We start from the raw sequence: 20,011 nt of genomic DNA, 5'->3' as shown, positions 1-20,011 counted from the left end.
TGAGTTGCCGTGTTGCTTGCCTGGGCGATGCTCGATGTCAAACTTATATTCTTGAAGTCGTTCTAACCATCGTACAATCTGCTCTTCTGGGTTCTTCAATTCCAGTAGCCACTTTAGGGAGGAGTGATCCATTCTTAAAAGAAACTTTCATCCATACAAGTACTTGTCGAAATGCTGGAAGGTTTTAACCACAGCCAGTAGATCTCGACGAGTGACACAATAATTTCCTTCTGGTTTCTAGAGTGTTTTACTAAAGTGCCCTATGACCCTTTCCTTTCCTTCTTGTACTTATGATAGCACACCATCTAGCCCCACAATACTAGCGCCGGCATCAATAATGAAGGGTTCGTTGAACTGTGGATACGCCAAGATTGGGGCTCCAGAGAGTGTATTCTTGGAATTGTATGGAATGAAACTCACCATCTGTAAGTCTATGTAGTGGTCTGCCTATATAGCAAATCCTCATATGAATCTTCGGTAGTAGAAACAGAGTCATAGAAAACATCTAAGTTCGTGACGATCATTCGGTTTGGGCCAACTTCGTACAGCATCCGTCCTATAGGGGTCGGTCATAATTCCTTCTGGTGTTATGACATGGCCTAGGTATTTCACTTCTCTCCTAAAAAAGATACATTTCCTGGGACTTTACTTCAATCATACGGCTGACAATTTCTTGAAGACTTGACTCACGTTTCGGAGGTATGATAATGTCGTCTGGGTAAACCAACAGATTTTCCAGTTTAATCCTTGTAATACAGTGTCCATGAGTCTTTCGAATGTAGCCGGTGCATTGCATAATCCAAAAGGCGTCACAATTAACTGCCATAGACCATTTCCAGGCAGACTTCTCCTTATCCTGCGGATACATATCCACTTGTCAGTATCCACTTTTCAAATCAAAATTAGAGAACCATTTAGCTCCAGCTAGACTGTCTAGTGTGTCGTCGATTCGATTTAATGGGTAGCTCTCCTTCAGCGTTACGTCATTTAGCTTCCGGTAGTCCCCACAAAATGCAAAATCTCATGGAATCGTCGTTCATACGTACCACCACTGTAGGGGAAGCATAAGAACTTTGAGATGGTTCTATTACCCCCTGCTGAAGCATGTCTTTTATAAGATTATTGACTTGCTCTTACTTCTCCCAAGGCACTCTTCTAGTCGGTATTTTGATGGACCTTGTTGTTTCAGTGTTGATGCGGTGGTATATTAAGTTGGTCCTACCAAAGTCTTAATCTGACAGGGCGAAGACGTGTTGAAAACGGCCAAAAAGTTCTTCCAGTTGCTTGACTTAGTACTCGTTGAGATAGTTACTTAACCTACACACTTGTTCTGTATAAGTTGCAGGAAGTGATGTCAGTTTCATTTCAGGTTCTTCTTCCTATTTACGGTGGTGTATTTCAGCAACTGGTTCCAATACTCCCAACTCTGTGCCTTTGCAGTTCAAATGTGGCTGGCGTGTTGCATTGACCGAACTGTATCACCTAAAATTGCAACAGTCCTGTTCCAATGGAGAATGCCCTCTTTTCTTTAGCATCAAGATCCAGATCTACTTGCAAGTATCGATTTTTAAGGTCCCAGGATGAGAAAAACGTAGACCTAACAAGCTTGTTCAAGGTAACGTTGTCTCGACTTATGAATAGCTACCTTTCTTCCTCGCACTATATAACTGGCGAAAGTTCACACATAACGCCTTGACCCTTCTTTCTTCTTAACCAAAACTGCCGGCTATATCTAGGGTCTAGTTCTATTATCCCATCCTTCGTCATATTGCGTATGATTTTCTCGGCCTCTTACTTCTTAGTTAATGGTAGTCTGTGTAATCCCCTTATTTTACATTTCTTAGTTCAACCATTTTTTTTTTTAATAAACAATTTGATAAATTGAAATACTTAATCGATTGTTCTGATTAATAAAATAATTCATTTAATCAACAACTTGAATAACTTATTCTTTTGAAAAATTAATACACTTGAAACTTAATAGATTAATCGGATAATTGCGCAATCGTTATTACCATTTCCGCATAATCTGTGTATTTTGAGACAATTTGTCAACACTAACTTGGTACGACGATATTTACTTTAATGACGTAATGATTACGTACGTGTAGCGGTTTTTCCTCGAAGAACTTTTCATCGTTACTGAAATATTTTTAAAATTACTTTTCAGTTTTAACAAAATTAAACTAGTAAATTGCTATAAGCGACATTGTATCATTATAAAATGAAAGTGACTGACCTTTAATAGTAGAATTAATTGGAGTAATTTTTTCAAACTTGACATGTTCAGTAGGTAATTAAACACTAGAATAAGTTCATACAAACAATAATTTTCTATCGACGTAAATCGCAATTAATCCTAATACAGTTATTAAAATTTCATCCGAAATCTTACCTTTCCTAATTAATTTATTATAATAAAATTAGTTTACGTATTACAATAGAAAGTAAATCACAATAAATTTTATTTAAATGGAATTTTATATTCAAACCTTGTTCCAAATGTATCTGCATGTGTATATGAAGTTCAAGTAAAAATTGCTAGGAATGCTTTAAATTATATGCATTTCGAAAGGAGTGGTTGAAATTTCATCGCAACTGAGCTGCCCATGAAAACAATTCGGAATGCGTTTGTGTATTACATATTTGATATGTGCTGCAAGCTCCCACGTAAATAAAACTTTATGTTCATGATGAATGATAAAATGTAGATTTTTTCAAGTTATATTTATTGGTGATGGTTAAATTTAAAATACAGTAAATTACTTTTTCTTGGTATTACTTAACTAGTAATTTTTAAAATTTATTACGAACTTTAATAAAAATCTAAAAAACGTTTAAATACTTTTAAGTTGATCTAATAATTAGCGCAAAATTGTTTTATTAATGTTCATAATATTAAAAATGTTTTTCCAAGCTCTCGCACTACGTTTAAAGTCAAAAATTATTGAATAAAGAAAAACACAACCATCTCTATTTAAGATAGTAATTCGCCGGCTTCCCGACAAACATTACATCATCCAAAAAACTCGATGAGAGAAGAACGAATTCAGCGTCGCCAAAGAATTTTATCCAATTTTCATGGAAGTTTCCACGAATAACAAATAACCCTAGCAAGTCATACATATTTAGAAAGATCGTGAAGTCATCGTCATCTCACATTAAGACTTTAGTAGGACAAACTTAACATGCCACTGCATCAACACTAGAACAGCAAGGCCTATCAAGCAACCACCCAGAAGAATTCCCTAGGCTAAACAAGAGGAAGTTAATAATCTTATAAAGGACATCCATAGACAAGGGGTGATCTAACCAGCTCTAATTTCTTGGGCTTCTATAGTGCTGGTACACAAGTACGAATCGACGACACCTTAGAGAGTTTAGTTGAAGCTAAATAGTTCTCTACTCCCGACTAGAAAAGTGAATACTGGCACATAGAAGTGAAACTGAAAGTTCAATGTACTTCGGATTGTGCAATTCACCGGCTACATTCGAAAGAGTCATGCACACTGTATTATAAGGACTAAACTGGGAAATCTGTTTGGTTACCTAGACGACACCATCATACTGGTGACGACCATTATCTCCAAAACGTGATCGAAGTATTCAAAAAATTGACAATCGCAAAATTAAAGCTAAGACCTAAGGCATGCGCTGAAGCTTAGTTCTAAGACATGCGCTTAAGCTAAGTCCTAAGACATATGCCCTGAGAGAACAGAAGTACCTGGGGCATGTTATAACAATGGAAGAAATTAGGGCCGACCCATGCAAAACGGACATCTTACGAAATTGGCCCTTACCAAGGGTCGGCACGAATTTAAAAAAGATTTCTGGGACTTCGCTCCTACCGTCGAAGATTCATACGATCACTACACAGACTTGCCGAAGATGAAGTTTTATTCCAATAGACACCCGAATGCAAAAGCGCATTTAAAAACTTCAGCACTCTCTGGAGTCTCAATCTGGACATACGCACAGTTCAGCGAACCGTTTATCATTGAAGCCGATCCTAGTAATGTGAGATTTGGTGGTGTGTTATCCCAGGTACAAGACGGAAAGGAAAAGGTCACCAGTACAGTAGTAAAGCATTCTTGAGACGAGAACGAAACTGTAGACATTTTTTAACTATAGAGAAGAAAGAAGGGTTGTTGCAATCTAACCAAGATTCAGCCTAAGGGATCCTAGGAAGATAAAGAATTAATCAAAGATCAGAGCAAAGACAAAGATATGATGATGCCCAATAATGAGGTGGTAAAAAGCCGGAACCTCAAGACCATCATGGACAGAAGTGAGTCACTTAACCCAAGAAACGAAAAATTATTGGGCCCAGTGGACCTCCCTTACCTTGGGCTATGGCGTTTTTAAAAAAATGTGGGAGAGTCCAGATGGAACCAGAAACAAACTTCAAGTGGTATTTTTCAAGAATTTCAGAAGTATTAGAAACAATCCATGGCAAAGGATATTTTAGCATTATGAGGGTTCTTGGGAAGGTACGCGAGTGACTTTATTGGCTAAAAAGTAGAAAGACTGGTGAAGGAAATGCTCAATGCGTCGCTGTAAGGGACAGAAAACAAAAAGTCGCAGTCGACGTGGCATGACCATTCACAATGATAGACTTCGATAATCAATACATCTTGGTCGTCATGAATTACTTTAGCAAGTGGCTCATAGCATAATACCTAATCAGGAAGCGCTTACCAATAGAATTGCATTCCGAATTCCGAATGTGAGGCTATACAATCCATCGTGCCGGAAGGGGCGTTGCCCGAAACTACAACAAGCTTGGGACGGTCACCTTTATTCTAGAATAAATCGTATTCCCACTGAACCTCAATTTTCCATTGAAAATCACTCCTAGGTCCTTGACATCCGAGGATTTGACCACGTCAGAGTTCATTAACGACTAATTAGAAGCCAAACTATCGCGTATTTTATATAAAAACATGACCTGGCATTTATCGACATTTAAAACTTAAAATAAGACCATTATTTATTCACCAGTTTGCAAATCTATCAAGGTCCTCCTATAGCTTCTCAACGTTACGTCCAGTGCCAACATTTTTGGAAATTTTTGTAAATGTATAGATAAAGGTAAGATCTATATTAAACCATGTTCGGTAATCACTAGGACCCGTTTTATAGGTCCATATATGATATCATTAATTATGTTACAAAATTTATCTACTCTTTTAGTGCAGTTTAAACCAATAAACGTTAATAATCAATTAATCAATTAACGAATAATTTAAATTATTACTAGAGTGAGTATGGCACAGCACGCTAAAAATTGCAGGAGGGTAATAAACGTTAATTTTTGGGAGAGTATTCAAACATGGAAAGTGACTGATTCCTGGACAGTCCATGAAAAGTAAATCAAGAGTATAATCTTTATTGTCCACTATCACTAGATGAACTTGATAAAGCTCAAGCATATTAAATGCATCTGTGATTGCCCTGGACTTCTCAGCAATAGAATGTATTGTATATCGATATTAAAACTCAATGGGTTCATTGAGCCATTTAACATTATGCAGGTTGTAGTCACCATAAACCATAAACTTGAAGGTTGGATTGCTATTAGAACGACTCTCAATTACCTCAGTATGACTAATGTAATCCTCAATGAGGCAGAATGGAGCAAAATATGCAGCACCAATGATTTTCTGTGCATAAGCTTCAACTCTAATGAGAAACTGTTCAACTCTCTTGTGTATTATAATGAATAGCGAGATGATAAACTTCTTTTGCACTGCAATGAGAGTCCCACCACCTCTAAATCTATCAGTGATTGGAGGATCTCGATCCAGCCTGTACACATCATTGCTTTCAATGAAAGCTTCTGCAATGCTCAAGTATAGTAAGAGCCAAGTTTCGGTGAGGATTGTGATATCTGGTGAATACGTACACGATGCAATGCTTAATTTTAGAACTTTTAGCTTAGTTCGCAATCCCTTTATTGGCAGTAAACAGTCAGGATGACTTTCCTGACAGCCAAATTTTTTGTATCTCTGATCAATTTGTTACAATTAATTTTTCATAAATCTTATGGACAATTAATTTATCATTAGGAAATGAATTATTATACTTTTCAACTATCAGCTTCCTTTGGTCATGCTTAGCTGAGCCAGACGGTCTTCGATTAAGGCAATTTTGTTCTCACATTCAGTAATTGTCAAATCCTTATACTGAATTAATGATTTTAAAGGGAGACGAACGTTCAATGTCACGACGAAAACAATATGATTGATATGCAATGAAGATAGATAGATATTAAAATTGAAAAAAACTACTTTTAGAGATATATATATACCCTTCCCCCATAGCAACCATCGCTATAGTTCACTAATGCATATGAATTATTATGTGAATCAGAAGATGTTCCGGTATTAAAAGAATCCAACAGTCGTCTGCTCTTCCACGAAAATAAAAAAAGGTAATACACATAACTCTATGCCACTCAACATCGCTCCCTCTACTGTAGCGATGTGACGTTCAGTTTGACCGGCGCAAAGTAGAAAAGAACAGCACTAGGCCAGAAAAAAAAGGAGACAACTCTCAGTCAAACTCTCAACCGGCGAGGAGCGTATAATCCGCACAGTACTGCACGGAAAAGTTTACCATTTTATCCACTATAATTGCATTGCTCAAATGTGCTGTTATTGGTACCAATTACTACTGAAAATATCTACGAGATGCTTATTTATATTTGAAGACATATTAAGGCTTTAACGCTTGTTTTCGACTCGCACTACTATTCATGATTGAACAAAACTTTTGGCAGGTACTGTATGAAAAAGTATGTTTAATGAACAACAGTCGAGAGCATAATGAGCTTTTTTCTCCCTACCTACGATTTTGCCAGCGCACATCCAAGATATTGGAAGGGGCACATCGCTAGAGAAAGTAAATGAAGTATAGTACATAATTTGTTCACTGATATGGTATTTACGTGGATTGACAGAGTGTACAAAAAAGATCACACGCACTGTTCGACGACGGCGGGGCCTTTCCTCTGTACTCAGCAGACATCAACCTGAAATTCCGCCGGCTAGCGGCCGAGACAAATTGGTATTGGCTATTTGCTTTGCTACTAGGGAAAGGGGAGGGCGAGACATTCCGTTAATAATGAAATATTAGGATGTTTCTCAGTACATGACAGTGAAACGTATTCGCTAGTATGGGTTTGGATTTGTATGTGTAGAGGGACGTATCTCGCTTATGGGTACTAAGGATGTATTCCTTCTGGAGAGTTGAGGCTCCTAAATGTATTCAGCAACTGCCTGTTAAAAGGATATCTAGAATGTAATAAGTATTAAACGTATACGGATGAAGAAGACCGCTTTGGTTAGTAAGTATTCCTTGGAAGAAACCCAACAATACCCACTCGTACAGACAGTTACGTTTCTTTCTACAGCATTAGCTAGTGGGAATGAAATACGATAAAGTTTTTTCTCTAGTAGCCCTTATTGCTATTTTTATTTCTTAAAATTATTATAAACAAGACTACATACATATTAAGAACTACCATTCGCTTAATTTTATATCTTCAATTAAATCTTCAACATCACTTCCGTCGGGACTTACAGAATTGCTGTCATTATCCCTTCTAATTAGTTTCTTGTTTGTCTTTCCTTTACCTCTTGCGCCTCTTTTGGTTTTTCGCTCATTTTCTGTTGATTTCTCGTCATCACTTTCGCCGAAATTAAATTCGTTATCAGACTCACTATCGCTAGGGAATGGATTAGGTGGATTTTTAATTTCGCTATCCGGTTTTTCTTTTTTCGTTTTCCTTATAATGGGTAAATTGTATTCGCCGATTTTATCATTCTCAGTTGCCAGTTTATTTTTCTTTATCGTCCTAATTTTATTCCATTCATCATAGTAAGTCGTTAGTGGAGTTCCTTTATTCTTAGTCAGTGTCTGCCAAGCTTCTATTTGTTTCGAGTCGGTTAGAGAAACCGATAGACTTTTACGTTCTTTTTCGATGAAAGCATTTGTCTGTTGAATTTTCTCGAGAATCTGTCGCATTTTTTTACAGTAATTTGTAACATGACAAACCTTTAAAAATTTCTTTATCTGAAAAATTAAAAAATTGGCTTTGTATTAATATTGCTTTTTCTTTGTTTAGTTAATACCTGCATAACGCAAAATAGACTTAAATCAGGAAAAGCTATTGAGTGGGATTGACAGGACAAGTACTCCAGTAGTTGTGCATAAATTGATTCAATTAGAGTGTCTTTGAAACCGTTTTCTTGCATCTGAGATTTGGATAAACGCAATATACAGGTAAATTGAAGAGGTTTCATTGAAACTTTTGTATGCTTTTTATTGAAGTCGAATGTTTGCAAAACCTACAAATCAAACAAAAATTAACAATGTAGCCATTATTAAAGAAAAAAAAAATCAATAAAAAACAGGTTCTACTAAATATTCTTAAACACAACCATACATTAAATAAATATAGTGTAGATAATAATATATAAAAGTCGTCAGAGGGCGCATGCGAAATAGTTTTTGGTTTGTCTGCTCCAATATTTTCTTTATTGTAAGTGATTACCGAATGAATATTGTAAATTAGCAAGTTGTATAGGAGGCTTTGGTTGTGCCTATTGATATTAATTGTAAATTAGTTAGTTGGCTCGTCACAGAGTTATGATGAAGAAACGTGGATTTAACCTTAAACTCAAGACACGCCTTACAGTTCCTACTGTGTCCGCGCCTACCGGAAATCGTAGTTATATGAGTGCGAACGTCTCGTTTTTATCCTCGGTTAACAAATACTCTTATCAACAATGCTCAACCCTGACTGCGGTCTACGTACATTGCTCAAACTGCAATGCACGCTATCACAAAGAATGCGCGATCTTGGCCAGATGTACAGTTACTCAAAAGTCAGATAGTGATATCTGCATCACTTCCACAGCCTGTGTTCTCCCCCATGAGGCTAGTCTCCCAGATGATTTTGACAATATAATTACAAATGCTGTACCTATAATTACTACGATCGAAGAAAGACTGAGCAAGATTCAAAATTAGACGGTTATATAAATGATTTGATTAGTTTATCTAACCAGGTTGGTGACCGTTCTAAATGAGATACGTGAAAAAACTATGGATTGAAACAGTAAGAAGAAAAACTTGATATTGTTGGTATTGTGGAGTTCGACCTAGCAAACGGGATGAGGTGGGGGTACTGATCACACAAGAGAAGGTTAAGACTATTTTGCATGAAGTCTGCAATAAGGTGACCATACCAGCACTTCCTTTAGTCAAAGATAGAGTATTTAGATTTGACAAACCAACAATGGGGAATGTACGACCCATCTGCATACAACTTGACTCAAGAGACCAGATCTTTTCGATCATAAAGAACACTGCATTCCTTCCAGCCAGGGTGCGTGCAACTATAGACAAAACACAACACCAGAGGGAATATATTGGCCTTATCTATGATGTCCTTACTAAACACAATGCAGCCCATCCAACCGACCAACCTAGCGCAAAGTACTAGAGGAATATACCAACTCTCTTGGCTTCGAAAGGCCGTCCAAGGAATTCAAAAAAACACAAAGGCTCCCCTGCAGAGAATTTAAGTTTGCTATCAGAACGTTTGTGGATTTTGTACTAAACTCTCTCTCTCCAGCACAGTTTTGGCAACGTGTCCCCTCAGGCCTGACGTAATTGTTCTTATATAGACGTGGTGATCTTGCCAAAAGATCTCAGCTCTCGTCCTGGATGGCTACACTATCATCAGAAAAGATAGGGGCGAATCCAACTCTTGTCAGAGATGGTGGCATTTCATCGCGGTAAGATCCCACTTACTGTCAGTCTCTATCAAGTATCCGGATACTAATACCGAATGTGCTATTGTTCGTGTATGCCTCCGTGGTGATATTAAGTTAATTATTAGTGCTGCATATTTCCCTCCAGGTACTGATGTGTCTGTGTATGAACAATACGCAAGAACCATAGAAAATTTAAATCTACAGTTAATGAACTATCGATTCGGATCGACCAGTTATATTCCACGTCCCTGCTACTTTATCGCCAGCTTCAGATAAGCGATATACTTATCGCGATTTTCGTCAGACTGACACTCAGTTTATCCGGACATCCCTTCAACAAACGGACTGGACCCAATTTTTTGAATTTTGCGGAGATTTGGACACCATGGTTCAAAACTTCTATAATTTTCTAAATAACCTGGTGACCGTTCATGTTCCGTTGCCCCGACGACGCCCTTCCAAGGAGCTTATAGCCAACATTGAGGATAAGCGTTGCGCCCATCTTCGTTACCGATTATCCCACACCGAAAGTGACTATATTGAATTTAGGCAACTACGTGTTTTATGTCTGTGACATCGTAAGATGTGCTATAGAAAGTACCTGGACTCTATTGAGTCTTCGTGTCGTCACAACGTAAAATCTTTCTGGTCATATGTCAATGGGCAACGTCAATCCGGAGGTTTACCTTTACTCTTTACTTATAGCAGTAATACCTGGTCTGACCCTCTTGAACCAGCCAATCTTTTTGCCTCCTATTTTAATACTTTTTATACAAGTTATAATTTTTTTCTTCCCATCAGACTCGAGGTGCCCATTACCCTTGACCTATTATATGACTTATTTAATGTCTCAATAAGTGATGTTGTAAACGCTCTTAAGAGGATGAAAACCAGTTACGGCCCTGGCCCGAATGGTTTGCTTACGTGGTTTGTCTCCCCACTTTCTGACGTGCTAGTTGAGTCCCTCCATACTATATTTTCCACCTCTGTACAGTCCGGCTCCTTCCGCAGTGCCTGGAAGAGTCCGTATGTTACACAGGTCCTTAAAAACGGTGATCCGTCTGAAGTAACGAATTATAGACCCATTTCTACTATTAGTATCCTTCCCAAACTGCTCGACTACATCATTGTTATGAAAATACAAGAATGGATGTCATGTGATATCTAAAGATCATCACGGTTTCTTGACTGGCAGGTCGACGGTAACAAACCTTGTAAGTTTTACATACTTCGTGTCCCAGGTGATCGCAGACATCGGTCAGGTCGATACCATGTATCTTGATTTTTTTCGCGCCTTTGATTCCTTGAAACATGAAACTGGAAAATGTCGAGATTCGTGGTGCCACTCTGGATTGGCTGATGCCCTTTCAATTGACAACAGTTTGTCTCGACCTTTTTATATGTCTACTGGTGTCCCATAGGGCTCCCATCTTGGCCCACTACTTTATGTAATCTTTATTAAATATTAAAGATATTACCCATTGTGTGAAAAATAGTAATATTTTACTCTATGTTCATGACAAAAATTTACAAAATAATGAACAATGCAATAGATGCTGCGAACCTCCGGTCGCACTCTGTTCAGTCCTAGTGTCGACAAAATGGTCACTTTTTGAATGTTGATAAATGTTCCGTTCAGTCGTTTTATAGACCGCGTCGATTTATGAATTTTACATATCATCATTGTAATACAGTACTGACACGCATAAACATTGTTAAAGATCTTGATATTCTTTTCGATACTTGCCTACGTTTTGACACTCAGGTAAATGATGTGTATCGTAGGGCAAATAGAATGATTGACTGTATTCATAGGGTAACAAATGAATTCATTAATGTTCATACTTTTATGTATCTATATAAGTCACTCGTTACGCCAATATTGCCCTATGGAGCAACAATATGGTCACCATATATCCTTTACGACAGAAGGCAAGTCGAAGCAGTGCAAATAGATTTTTACGAATTTTAGCTTATCGTAATCATACTCCCTTTTTTCCATTCGACCACAATTATAATAATTCCAATCTTATTTCACATCTTACCGGTATCCTCCCTGCATCGTCTCGTTGACTTAAAACTTGCACATGATGATGATCCTTCACGAAGGACTTTATAGCCTCTGCGTTAGTCATAAAGTACTTGAAATACCCAGTTGTTCAAACTACCACTTCAATTCAACTATCCCTCGGATCTTAAGATCCTGGAATCAGCTTTCGGCGGACATTCAACATGAACCGAATAAGTGTGTTTTAAACCTATGATATTTGCATTGATATCTCAGCATGAGTTTTGATTAAGAACCTGATTGTTTTATAGTTATTAATTGTATCTATTAATTTATTTACCTACATTTCATATCTATTTTTTTTCTATAATTAATAAGTCTGCTCCCTCCCGTGGCTTTAATATTATTCTCTTTAGGCTGTCTCAACAGCCTATTTGTTTTCTCCAATAAATAAATAAATAAGTAAATAAATANTAAATAAATGAATAAATAAATAAATAGATAAATAATGTAATTTCTTATGTGGGCCTTACCTCGATTAAAAATGGTAAGATAGGAATAAAAACTCCCGTTTCCTTTGACAAATTGATCAAAATTTGTAAGACATGAAATCTAAGTGGATAATATTGTGCAGTAGGTACCAGTTTAATCATACCCAAACACACTTGTACAAAAGGGTACAGCAGCGGCTGCAATTGTGGCTTATCGTACGTATTTTCCAACAAATTACCCCACAGCTTTAATGAATTTACAAACTGCCAATTGTATACTGCTTGGATGTGTTCTTTTTTATGCATTGTTATAGCATTTCGCAGATGTATAGCCAGTTGTCTTACATATAAAAAAACATGTTGGTATGCGACATTTAGATCAAGGGCACATATTTCAACCAATGAGCGACGCATAAAGTTTATAGCAGGCCAAGTAGATACACTCACAAACTTTGAATTTTTAACATAAGTCAAATACATTGTTTTAAACGTAGTATCCAAAAGACTTATTTGTTGATTACTAACTAATCTGATGATGCAAAGAAAAGCTATAACTCTGACAGTTTCATCAGCTGTGCCCCAAAGATGAACCAGTTGCTTAATGGCTGGTTTTGCTAGATTTGGAAATGATACCATTAAAGGAAGCATATAGTGCATATGTTTAAGGAGAACTGTAAGTATGTTTGGAGAAGTTACGCCACCCAAAAGCTAAAAAATGTGCATATTAATTTTAATAATTCACTAACTGTAAAACTAAGCACTTCTTACTTTAAGTAAATCAGCAAAATATCCTTTCAATAATGATTTAACTTTCACAAAGCGTTTACATTTGTGTGGCGGCTGTTTAGAATAAGTGATGCCAAGATATCGACGAACTGCAGGACCCAACTCCAAGACACATAGCTGGATAACAGCATTAAATACTGATGAACCTGTATTTTAAAATTTTTGATTAGCATAATAAATTTTTCTAAATCGACAAAAAACTACCTTCCACTCTATATGCAGGAGTTTCTTCATCATTCTGTGAAGATATTTGTATTAATGCTGCATGAAAAGCTTTAATCACACAACTAATTGTTTTGTTGCTTTTATCAGTTTGTAACTCATTTTGCCATCTTTTAAGCATTTTAAGAGTAACTTTACATAGCTCACCATCAACTAAATCATCTTTAGTAGACTGAAATATAAACAGTTATATAAAATTAAATAAAAAATTAAAAAGATGCATACTTCAAAATCACTTTCATCACTTGCAACCTCAAGATCTCTATTGGGTTTGTGGACAGATTCAGCTTCTTCTCTTTCTTTATCACTGTTTTCTTCTTCATCTGAGACATCAAAATGTAACAGTTTTTTATCGTTTTCTTCTAAAAACTTGTAAAAGTCCGGATCTACTTCCTTAAGTTTTGCAAGTGATTTTTTGTGAGCTTCCACTTCGTTATCATAATTTTCGACGGAATTAGTATCTGAATCATTTTCAGATGCTTTTTCATCAAAAATAGACTTTTCATTGTTAGTTTCCTCTTCACTTTCATCAATAAAATGTTCAGAATCTGATTCAGTATCTTTTATAAAACCCAAATGAGCTTTCTGTTTATTTCCTCTCTTCACCTTACCAATTTCCATGTCTTTTGATAGAGTTATGCTTTTATTTTTATTAGATGTTTTTCCACTTTTCAGATGGGGTCTTAAAGTACATTTCATTCGAGAGCTCTTCACTAATTGTTTAATTTTCTGTCGATTTTTTGATTCGCTACTTTTAGCATTCCTTGTAACGGCAGGCACTTTCATTATGACTGATTAAAAAAAATTGTTTGGTTTCATCTACAATTTAAAAAATCTTAGAAAGTAGTGTGAAGCAACGAGGTTAACTTAATAATTTTTAGTGAGGTTAATTTCATAGATAATAGATATACAAAGCGTAATTGAAGTTATTAAATGTCATAGATATATGGTCATTGTGATGTACAATAATGACTTAAATACTTCTGTAAATATTACTTTAATCTTATATCTGTAAATAGTTATAAACCTTAGTTATCATACTTATATATCGTATTTAGTTACATAAATTCATCGACGTTTACTAATGGACATGCCTTAGCGGTCAGAATTGTGGTACAGCAAAAGAGATGAAACGAAGTTTCGGACAATAACCATCTTCCTCACGATAGTGCGTACGCTTGTCATAAAAGAGATAGCACTAGTCCGAAACCATACGCCATCTCCCTCATTTTTCGAGCCAAGAAATTATTACAATGACATACGGCTAAAGCACGTCCACTAATATATATGTCTATGCATATCTGTGGTAGTTCTTTAAGTAATTGTGTTTCCATAGATCTCGAGTCACTTAAATTTTTATTTAAGAGAAATGCAATATTTTAAACCGTTCAAAATTTTTAGCAATTTTTTTTATTACATAATAACTATATATATAAGTGAAACTTCTTTACGCACGGTAGGGTAAGTTCGTTTCATGCGATTGCTATGTAACAAAATCATGCAACGGACGTCCCCCTTCTACTCGGCCACGTAGTCGAATTCGTAGTGGGGATCGCTTGAGCCGTGAGCGCGCTTCAATGCAACGTTGGTTACAGAAAACTCCAGCATGTATAGTGTAGCCCTAACAAAATGTATGTATTTGTATGTGTTAGGTATGTGTGCCTACACTCTACAGTCGAAACGACGCTACTGACGCCAATTCCCATAGATTAAAAAAATATATACTATCAATCATCGACGTTTACTAATGGACAAATGGACATGCCTTAGCGGTCAGAATTGTGGTACAACAAAAGAAAGAGATAGAACAAAGTTTCGGACAATATCCATCTCTCTTACGATAGTGCGTAAACGTGTCATGAAATAGCACTAGACTGAAACCATACGCCATCTCCCTCACTTTCCGAGCCAAGAAATTATTACAATGACATACGGCTAAGGCACGTCCATTAATATATGTCTATGCTATCAATCATTCCATTGACTATCACGACTATCAGTTGTCCCTAGATACAGTCAATGCAGTCAACTATCAGTTGACTCCAGTAATAATTTCTGTTTTTAATGAATCAAAAGTGAGTAACAATTCTTTTGCAGTATGAATTTTAGCTTTACAGCAATTTTGTAATAAAATGGAAGTGGGTTTTTTGGAAGAATTGGATAAGCTTCTAGATCAAGCATTGAATAAAAAAAAAACCGAAAAAAATAAAGAACGTTCAACAATTGATGTTATTAATGAACTTGATGAGATTATAGAAACTGTTAAAGAAGAAAGAGAGCATTTAAAGTATTGTCCATTATGTCGAAGAATGCTTATTTCGAAAAAGGGTGTTGATTACCATTTGCGACAAGTACATTGTATCTTTACTTGTAGTAGTTGTGGTTTTAAAGCAAAATCTAGGCATTTTCTAAAAAAACATGAAAGAGAAGTTCATTGTGCATATGTTGATCACTGGTCATAGACAGTTTGAATAATAATTAAATGAAGCTATTGCTTTAATCAGACTGTTTATATTCACAAAAAAGACTAATTTTGAGTTAAAGAATAAATATAATGTGTATAGAAAAGGACTGACAGTTTGTTGAATTGTATTTATCATAAAACATTCTACTCATTTTTTTATGTATTACTTTGTACTAGTTTAAAATGAGTAGATTAAGACCGGCTAAATACAAAAAATCGCTAATAAGGAACACGGAGCAACCTTTACCAAAAACAACAGTTACTTTTGAACATGAAGAGAAACAAATTTCTCAAAAAGAGAAGTCCGAAAGTGAAATAAACCATTATAACTTCCCTTCTGAGAGAAATAGTCGGCAGTTAATTAGTCAGTCTGTTTCAAAGACTCCATCTAAAATAATCAATTTGGTGCATCCCACAAGTAGAACTACTACAATGGAGTTAGAAAAGAAAAGCCAATCTACTTTAAATGAAAAAGTAAGTGATATATTATGTAATCATAGATGTTATAAACAATTAAATGTTTTAGACATTAAAGTATCTCAATTTCCCTACGGATAAAAAAATATTTAAGGATTTAATACCTCTTTCGGTGGAGGAGACAGAACAAAAAGCAAAACAGATTCCTAGTAGAGCACCATATCCACAAAAAGATAAAGAACCACAACTTGCTGATTTTGTGAAAACAAGACCCCACCATGAATTCATATATCAAGTCCCAATGCATAAGCAGGAAAAGTCTGTAAATCAAAATTATGATGGGCATCGTGTATATAAAATAATGTTAAACTGGAAACAATAGACAGCTGTGTACATTTTCTATAAAGTGCACTTAAGGTTAGAGGTTTTTGGAGAGGTATCATGTTAATTGTTTACACAACATGCATGTTGATAAAGCCACTGAATTTTTATAATTAAAGTAGATATCTCTATCAACAACAAATCAATTGATATTCAATATTATGCATCTAAAATATTTTGTTATGCAATTTTTTTTTTTTGAAGAATAATAAATGGCACATTTTTAAATAGTGACAAAGTAAACAAGAACTTTTAGAATACTGTTTATTGAAACATAAAATACTTAAAACAAATGCATATGCTGTAAAGTGTTGTTTGCATAATTTAGTAGATTAATAAGTCGTTTTTTAAAATGTAATTAATTTTGAATAAAATGAATAATATATATTAAGGATTGCTTCAATGCTCCAGAATTACCAATATATATGTTAATTGAACTTAATTTTTAACATTTTGCAGGATTTCTTATTTATTAACATGAAGCATAGAAATTGTTAAATAGATGTTATAGCGAATAATTTAAAAATTATTTTTTATATTCATTGAACGGCTGTCCTGCTTACAAGCTCCTTATTAATTAATAATGTTTCTTTTATAGTTTAAATAACTGAAATTACAATTTTTCGATCGTACTAATTTTTTAGTAGAATTATGAATAGGAGCAACACCGATGATTTACTCACATTTGCCATAGCGTATAAAATTTTTAAGAAATATAAGAAATGCATCTAAATTACGGTTATCATGGAGAAACATTATATAGAAATAATTATTTTAAGGTTGATTTGTAATTTTTGTACTTTAATTATGCAACACTTAAAATTAAAAAACTACACTTCTAGTCTAAAAGGCTTGAGTTCTTCACTAAATGCACTAATGGTGCAGAACGTAATACAACGTCCGCTACATCTTTTCTTCCTAAATCATGCAAATTTGCTATCAGAGCCCCTGTGGAATAAAACAGATCAGCTAAGAAAAGCACCAAGTATTTTGTTTTCAAAAATATACAATAAAAACTAATTAAGGCACATTGGATTATAAAAGTTTGTTCATCTTGTTAGTCTCATAGTGTGAAAGTTTTGAAACTCACAACAAAACTACGAGTTATTCTTATTTATATAAACCTCTTGCAATTGTAATTAACAAATAAAACAATGTTTTTGTGACTAACAATAAGTGCTACATTAGGAGCTCATACGATGAATATGAGTATTATTAAATAATATTACGAATGGATATTAAAAATTAGTAATGAGTTATTTACTGTTTTTCTCAACATTATAAAAAATTACAATTAGTTATCTGTTATTTAAAATTATTATTGGGTGAAAATATGAAACGTCGAGGTTTTTGGTAGAAAATAAACTCTTCATTTTTCACGTGTTCACGCCAATTAAATGGTGACCCTTATTTAAGGTAGGTTTTAATTATTTAATTAAGTAGTGGCAAATCTCTGCAGATGGCGTTTACAGCTGTCTGTCGTTATTTATAAATTACACTTAATTTATTTTTTATATGTGGTTTAATTGCATAATCTTTTTACTGAAAGTTATTAATCTCTAATTTTCTTTTCAAACTCTTGGAAATATGAGAATACTCACTAACAGATATTTCTTTATGCATTTTGTGAAGCAAAATATTGAAAAACACATTATTTCAGAAGAATAAGTAGAGTTGAGAAAACTTAACAAAAATAATTGCTAGTAAATATTCAAAAATTACAAAGTTGCCGTAATAAGAAAAGATGTGATAAAATGTAGGACCAAAACTACGGACATTAGTTTTGCGGCAAAGGCGTTCGAATCTTTTGGAATAAATAATAGAAGAGGATGTGATGTGATGAATGTGACCTGTCTAGGGAAGGAAGAAGATGAACAAAGAGTGTCGATCAGGCCTCGCCGTCTCAGAATCATAAAATTATAAAGAACTAAATACCTATAGTGCAATCTACTGCATTTAACAGTCTCATTGTACGACTGGTGTGTGGTAAATCAAGTGAAGCTATGACCTCTGATTCGAGTCCTAATCGAAAAGCAAGTAAACACCAGTCTTTTCCTTGAGGCTCTGGTGGATCCAATAAACCACAAACTTTTAATTTAACAGGAGCTGGTAACGCATTTATCTTTAACGTACAGCCCCACTCTATTTCGTTGGCTAAGTCTGCATCGCCTAAAAAGGAAATATTTAAAAAACTTATTATTTTCTAATGATTTCTTATTTTCATACCAAACATTATCAAACTGGTTATACTTTCGTGTATGTCAATGTTTGGATTGTACAAGGCAATATCTAAGACTGATTCTGCATCTAATGTAGCTGCAAATATATCCGCCGGATCATATACGTATGGATCTGGACAGTGAATACAAAGTTCATGAGGACTTAAAACGTGCTTTTCAATTATAATTCCAGGACAAACGATTAATATGGCCTAAACGAAAAATAATATTACTATTTCGCTTATGTTAGATAATAGTGGATGTATGGCAGTACTCAGATTATTTCATGTGACTCCCCTTTAAAATAAGAGCAAAAATAAAATACATAAATTAAAAAAATAATAATAAAATAAAATGGAATATGAAACAAAATGTGTGCTGGAACACATAGTAGAAGTGAAACTTCAACGGACAAGTGGAAAAACGAATGGCAACGGACAAGTGGAAAAACGAATCGTAACAAAATTTTTACTTCAAGCTTTACGGGTAGATTTTTAATGTACTTGTTTAATTTGAAAACCTGCCCGTAAAACTTTAAATAAAAATTTTGTTACGATTCGTTTTTCCACTTGTCCGTTGAAGTTTCACTTCTACTATGTGTCCCAGTATACATTTCGTTTTCACAGCTTTACTGAAAATTATGATCTGGTTTTTACTCAGACCGCAAATAGAAGCAATGATGCCCAGCCACGTGGAGAGCAGAGGTAAGAAAACAACAGCTGAGCACAGCACACACAGCCGGGACTCTATCGGACATCCCGCTCTCCGCACGGCTGCGCATTATATCTTTCTAATACAGTCGTTGCCCTCTCTTCGCCTCCGCCAGCCCTTCTCTCCCTCCGCCGCTGCCGCCACTCAACATGAGATATATCGTCTATCCCCTCAACGCGGCCGTAACGCTTTTTCATGACAGAAAAATCGTAATACCCCCGTCTATATATATAGAAGTTTTACTTCAAAAATACAATAAATAGGTACAATATCCTAACCATAGACATATATTAATGGACGTGCCTTAGCCGTATGTCATTGTAATAATTTCTTGGCTCGAAAAGTGAGGGAGATGGCGTATAGTTTCGGACTAGTGCTATCTCTTTCATGACACGCTTATGCACTATCGTGAGAGAGATGGATATTGTCCGAAACTTTGTTCCATCTCTTTCTTTTGTTGTACCACAATTCTGACCGCTAAGGCATGTCCATTAGTAAACTGATCCTCATTGATTTTAAGTGTTCTG

The 20,011-nt window shown here is 35.3% G+C and overlaps 3 protein-coding genes across 3 annotated transcripts in view; 1 reads left to right on the top strand and 2 right to left on the bottom strand.

The window, feature by feature from the left end:
* Positions 1-7,442: 7,442 nt before the first annotated feature.
* LOC108737870 (nucleolar complex protein 2 homolog) lies at positions 7,443-14,182 on the bottom strand. Its single transcript, XM_018471003.1, has 6 exons — positions 13,518-14,182; positions 13,275-13,464; positions 13,053-13,216; positions 12,327-12,992; positions 8,136-8,351; positions 7,443-8,076 (listed from the first exon to the last, which is right to left on the bottom strand). Exons 1-6 carry the CDS (start codon positions 14,076-14,078, stop codon positions 7,522-7,524), a joined length of 2,352 nt encoding a protein of 783 aa, XP_018326505.1. The 5' UTR covers positions 14,079-14,182; the 3' UTR covers positions 7,443-7,521.
* Positions 14,183-15,055: 873 nt separating this feature from the next.
* Positions 15,056-16,773, top strand: LOC108737852. The gene is made up of 2 exons (XM_018470979.2): positions 15,056-16,230; positions 16,283-16,773. Exons 1-2 carry the CDS (start codon positions 15,940-15,942, stop codon positions 16,553-16,555), a joined length of 564 nt encoding a protein of 187 aa, XP_018326481.1. The 5' UTR covers positions 15,056-15,939; the 3' UTR covers positions 16,556-16,773.
* A 249-nt stretch (positions 16,774-17,022) lies between these two features.
* LOC108737873 (death-associated protein kinase 1) overlaps positions 17,023-20,011 on the bottom strand; it is a 27,302-nt gene continuing 24,313 nt past the window's right edge. The window contains exons 12-14 of the mRNA XM_018471005.2: positions 18,781-18,985; positions 18,490-18,723; positions 17,023-17,502 (exon numbers count right to left, since the gene is read on the bottom strand). Of these exons, the coding sequence (XP_018326507.1) occupies positions 17,393-17,502; positions 18,490-18,723; positions 18,781-18,985 (549 nt within the window). The 3' untranslated portion in view covers positions 17,023-17,392. The remainder of the gene's footprint in view (positions 17,503-18,489; positions 18,724-18,780; positions 18,986-20,011) is intronic.

Source organism: Agrilus planipennis, unplaced genomic scaffold, assembly GCF_000699045.2.
Source record: "Agrilus planipennis isolate EAB-ADULT unplaced genomic scaffold, Apla_2.0 scaffold172, whole genome shotgun sequence".
In the NCBI taxonomy this organism is placed as follows: Eukaryota; Metazoa; Arthropoda; class Insecta; order Coleoptera; family Buprestidae; genus Agrilus; species Agrilus planipennis.
Note: the sequence above shows the minus strand (reverse complement) of the source record. Positions and strands in the feature narration are given on the sequence as shown.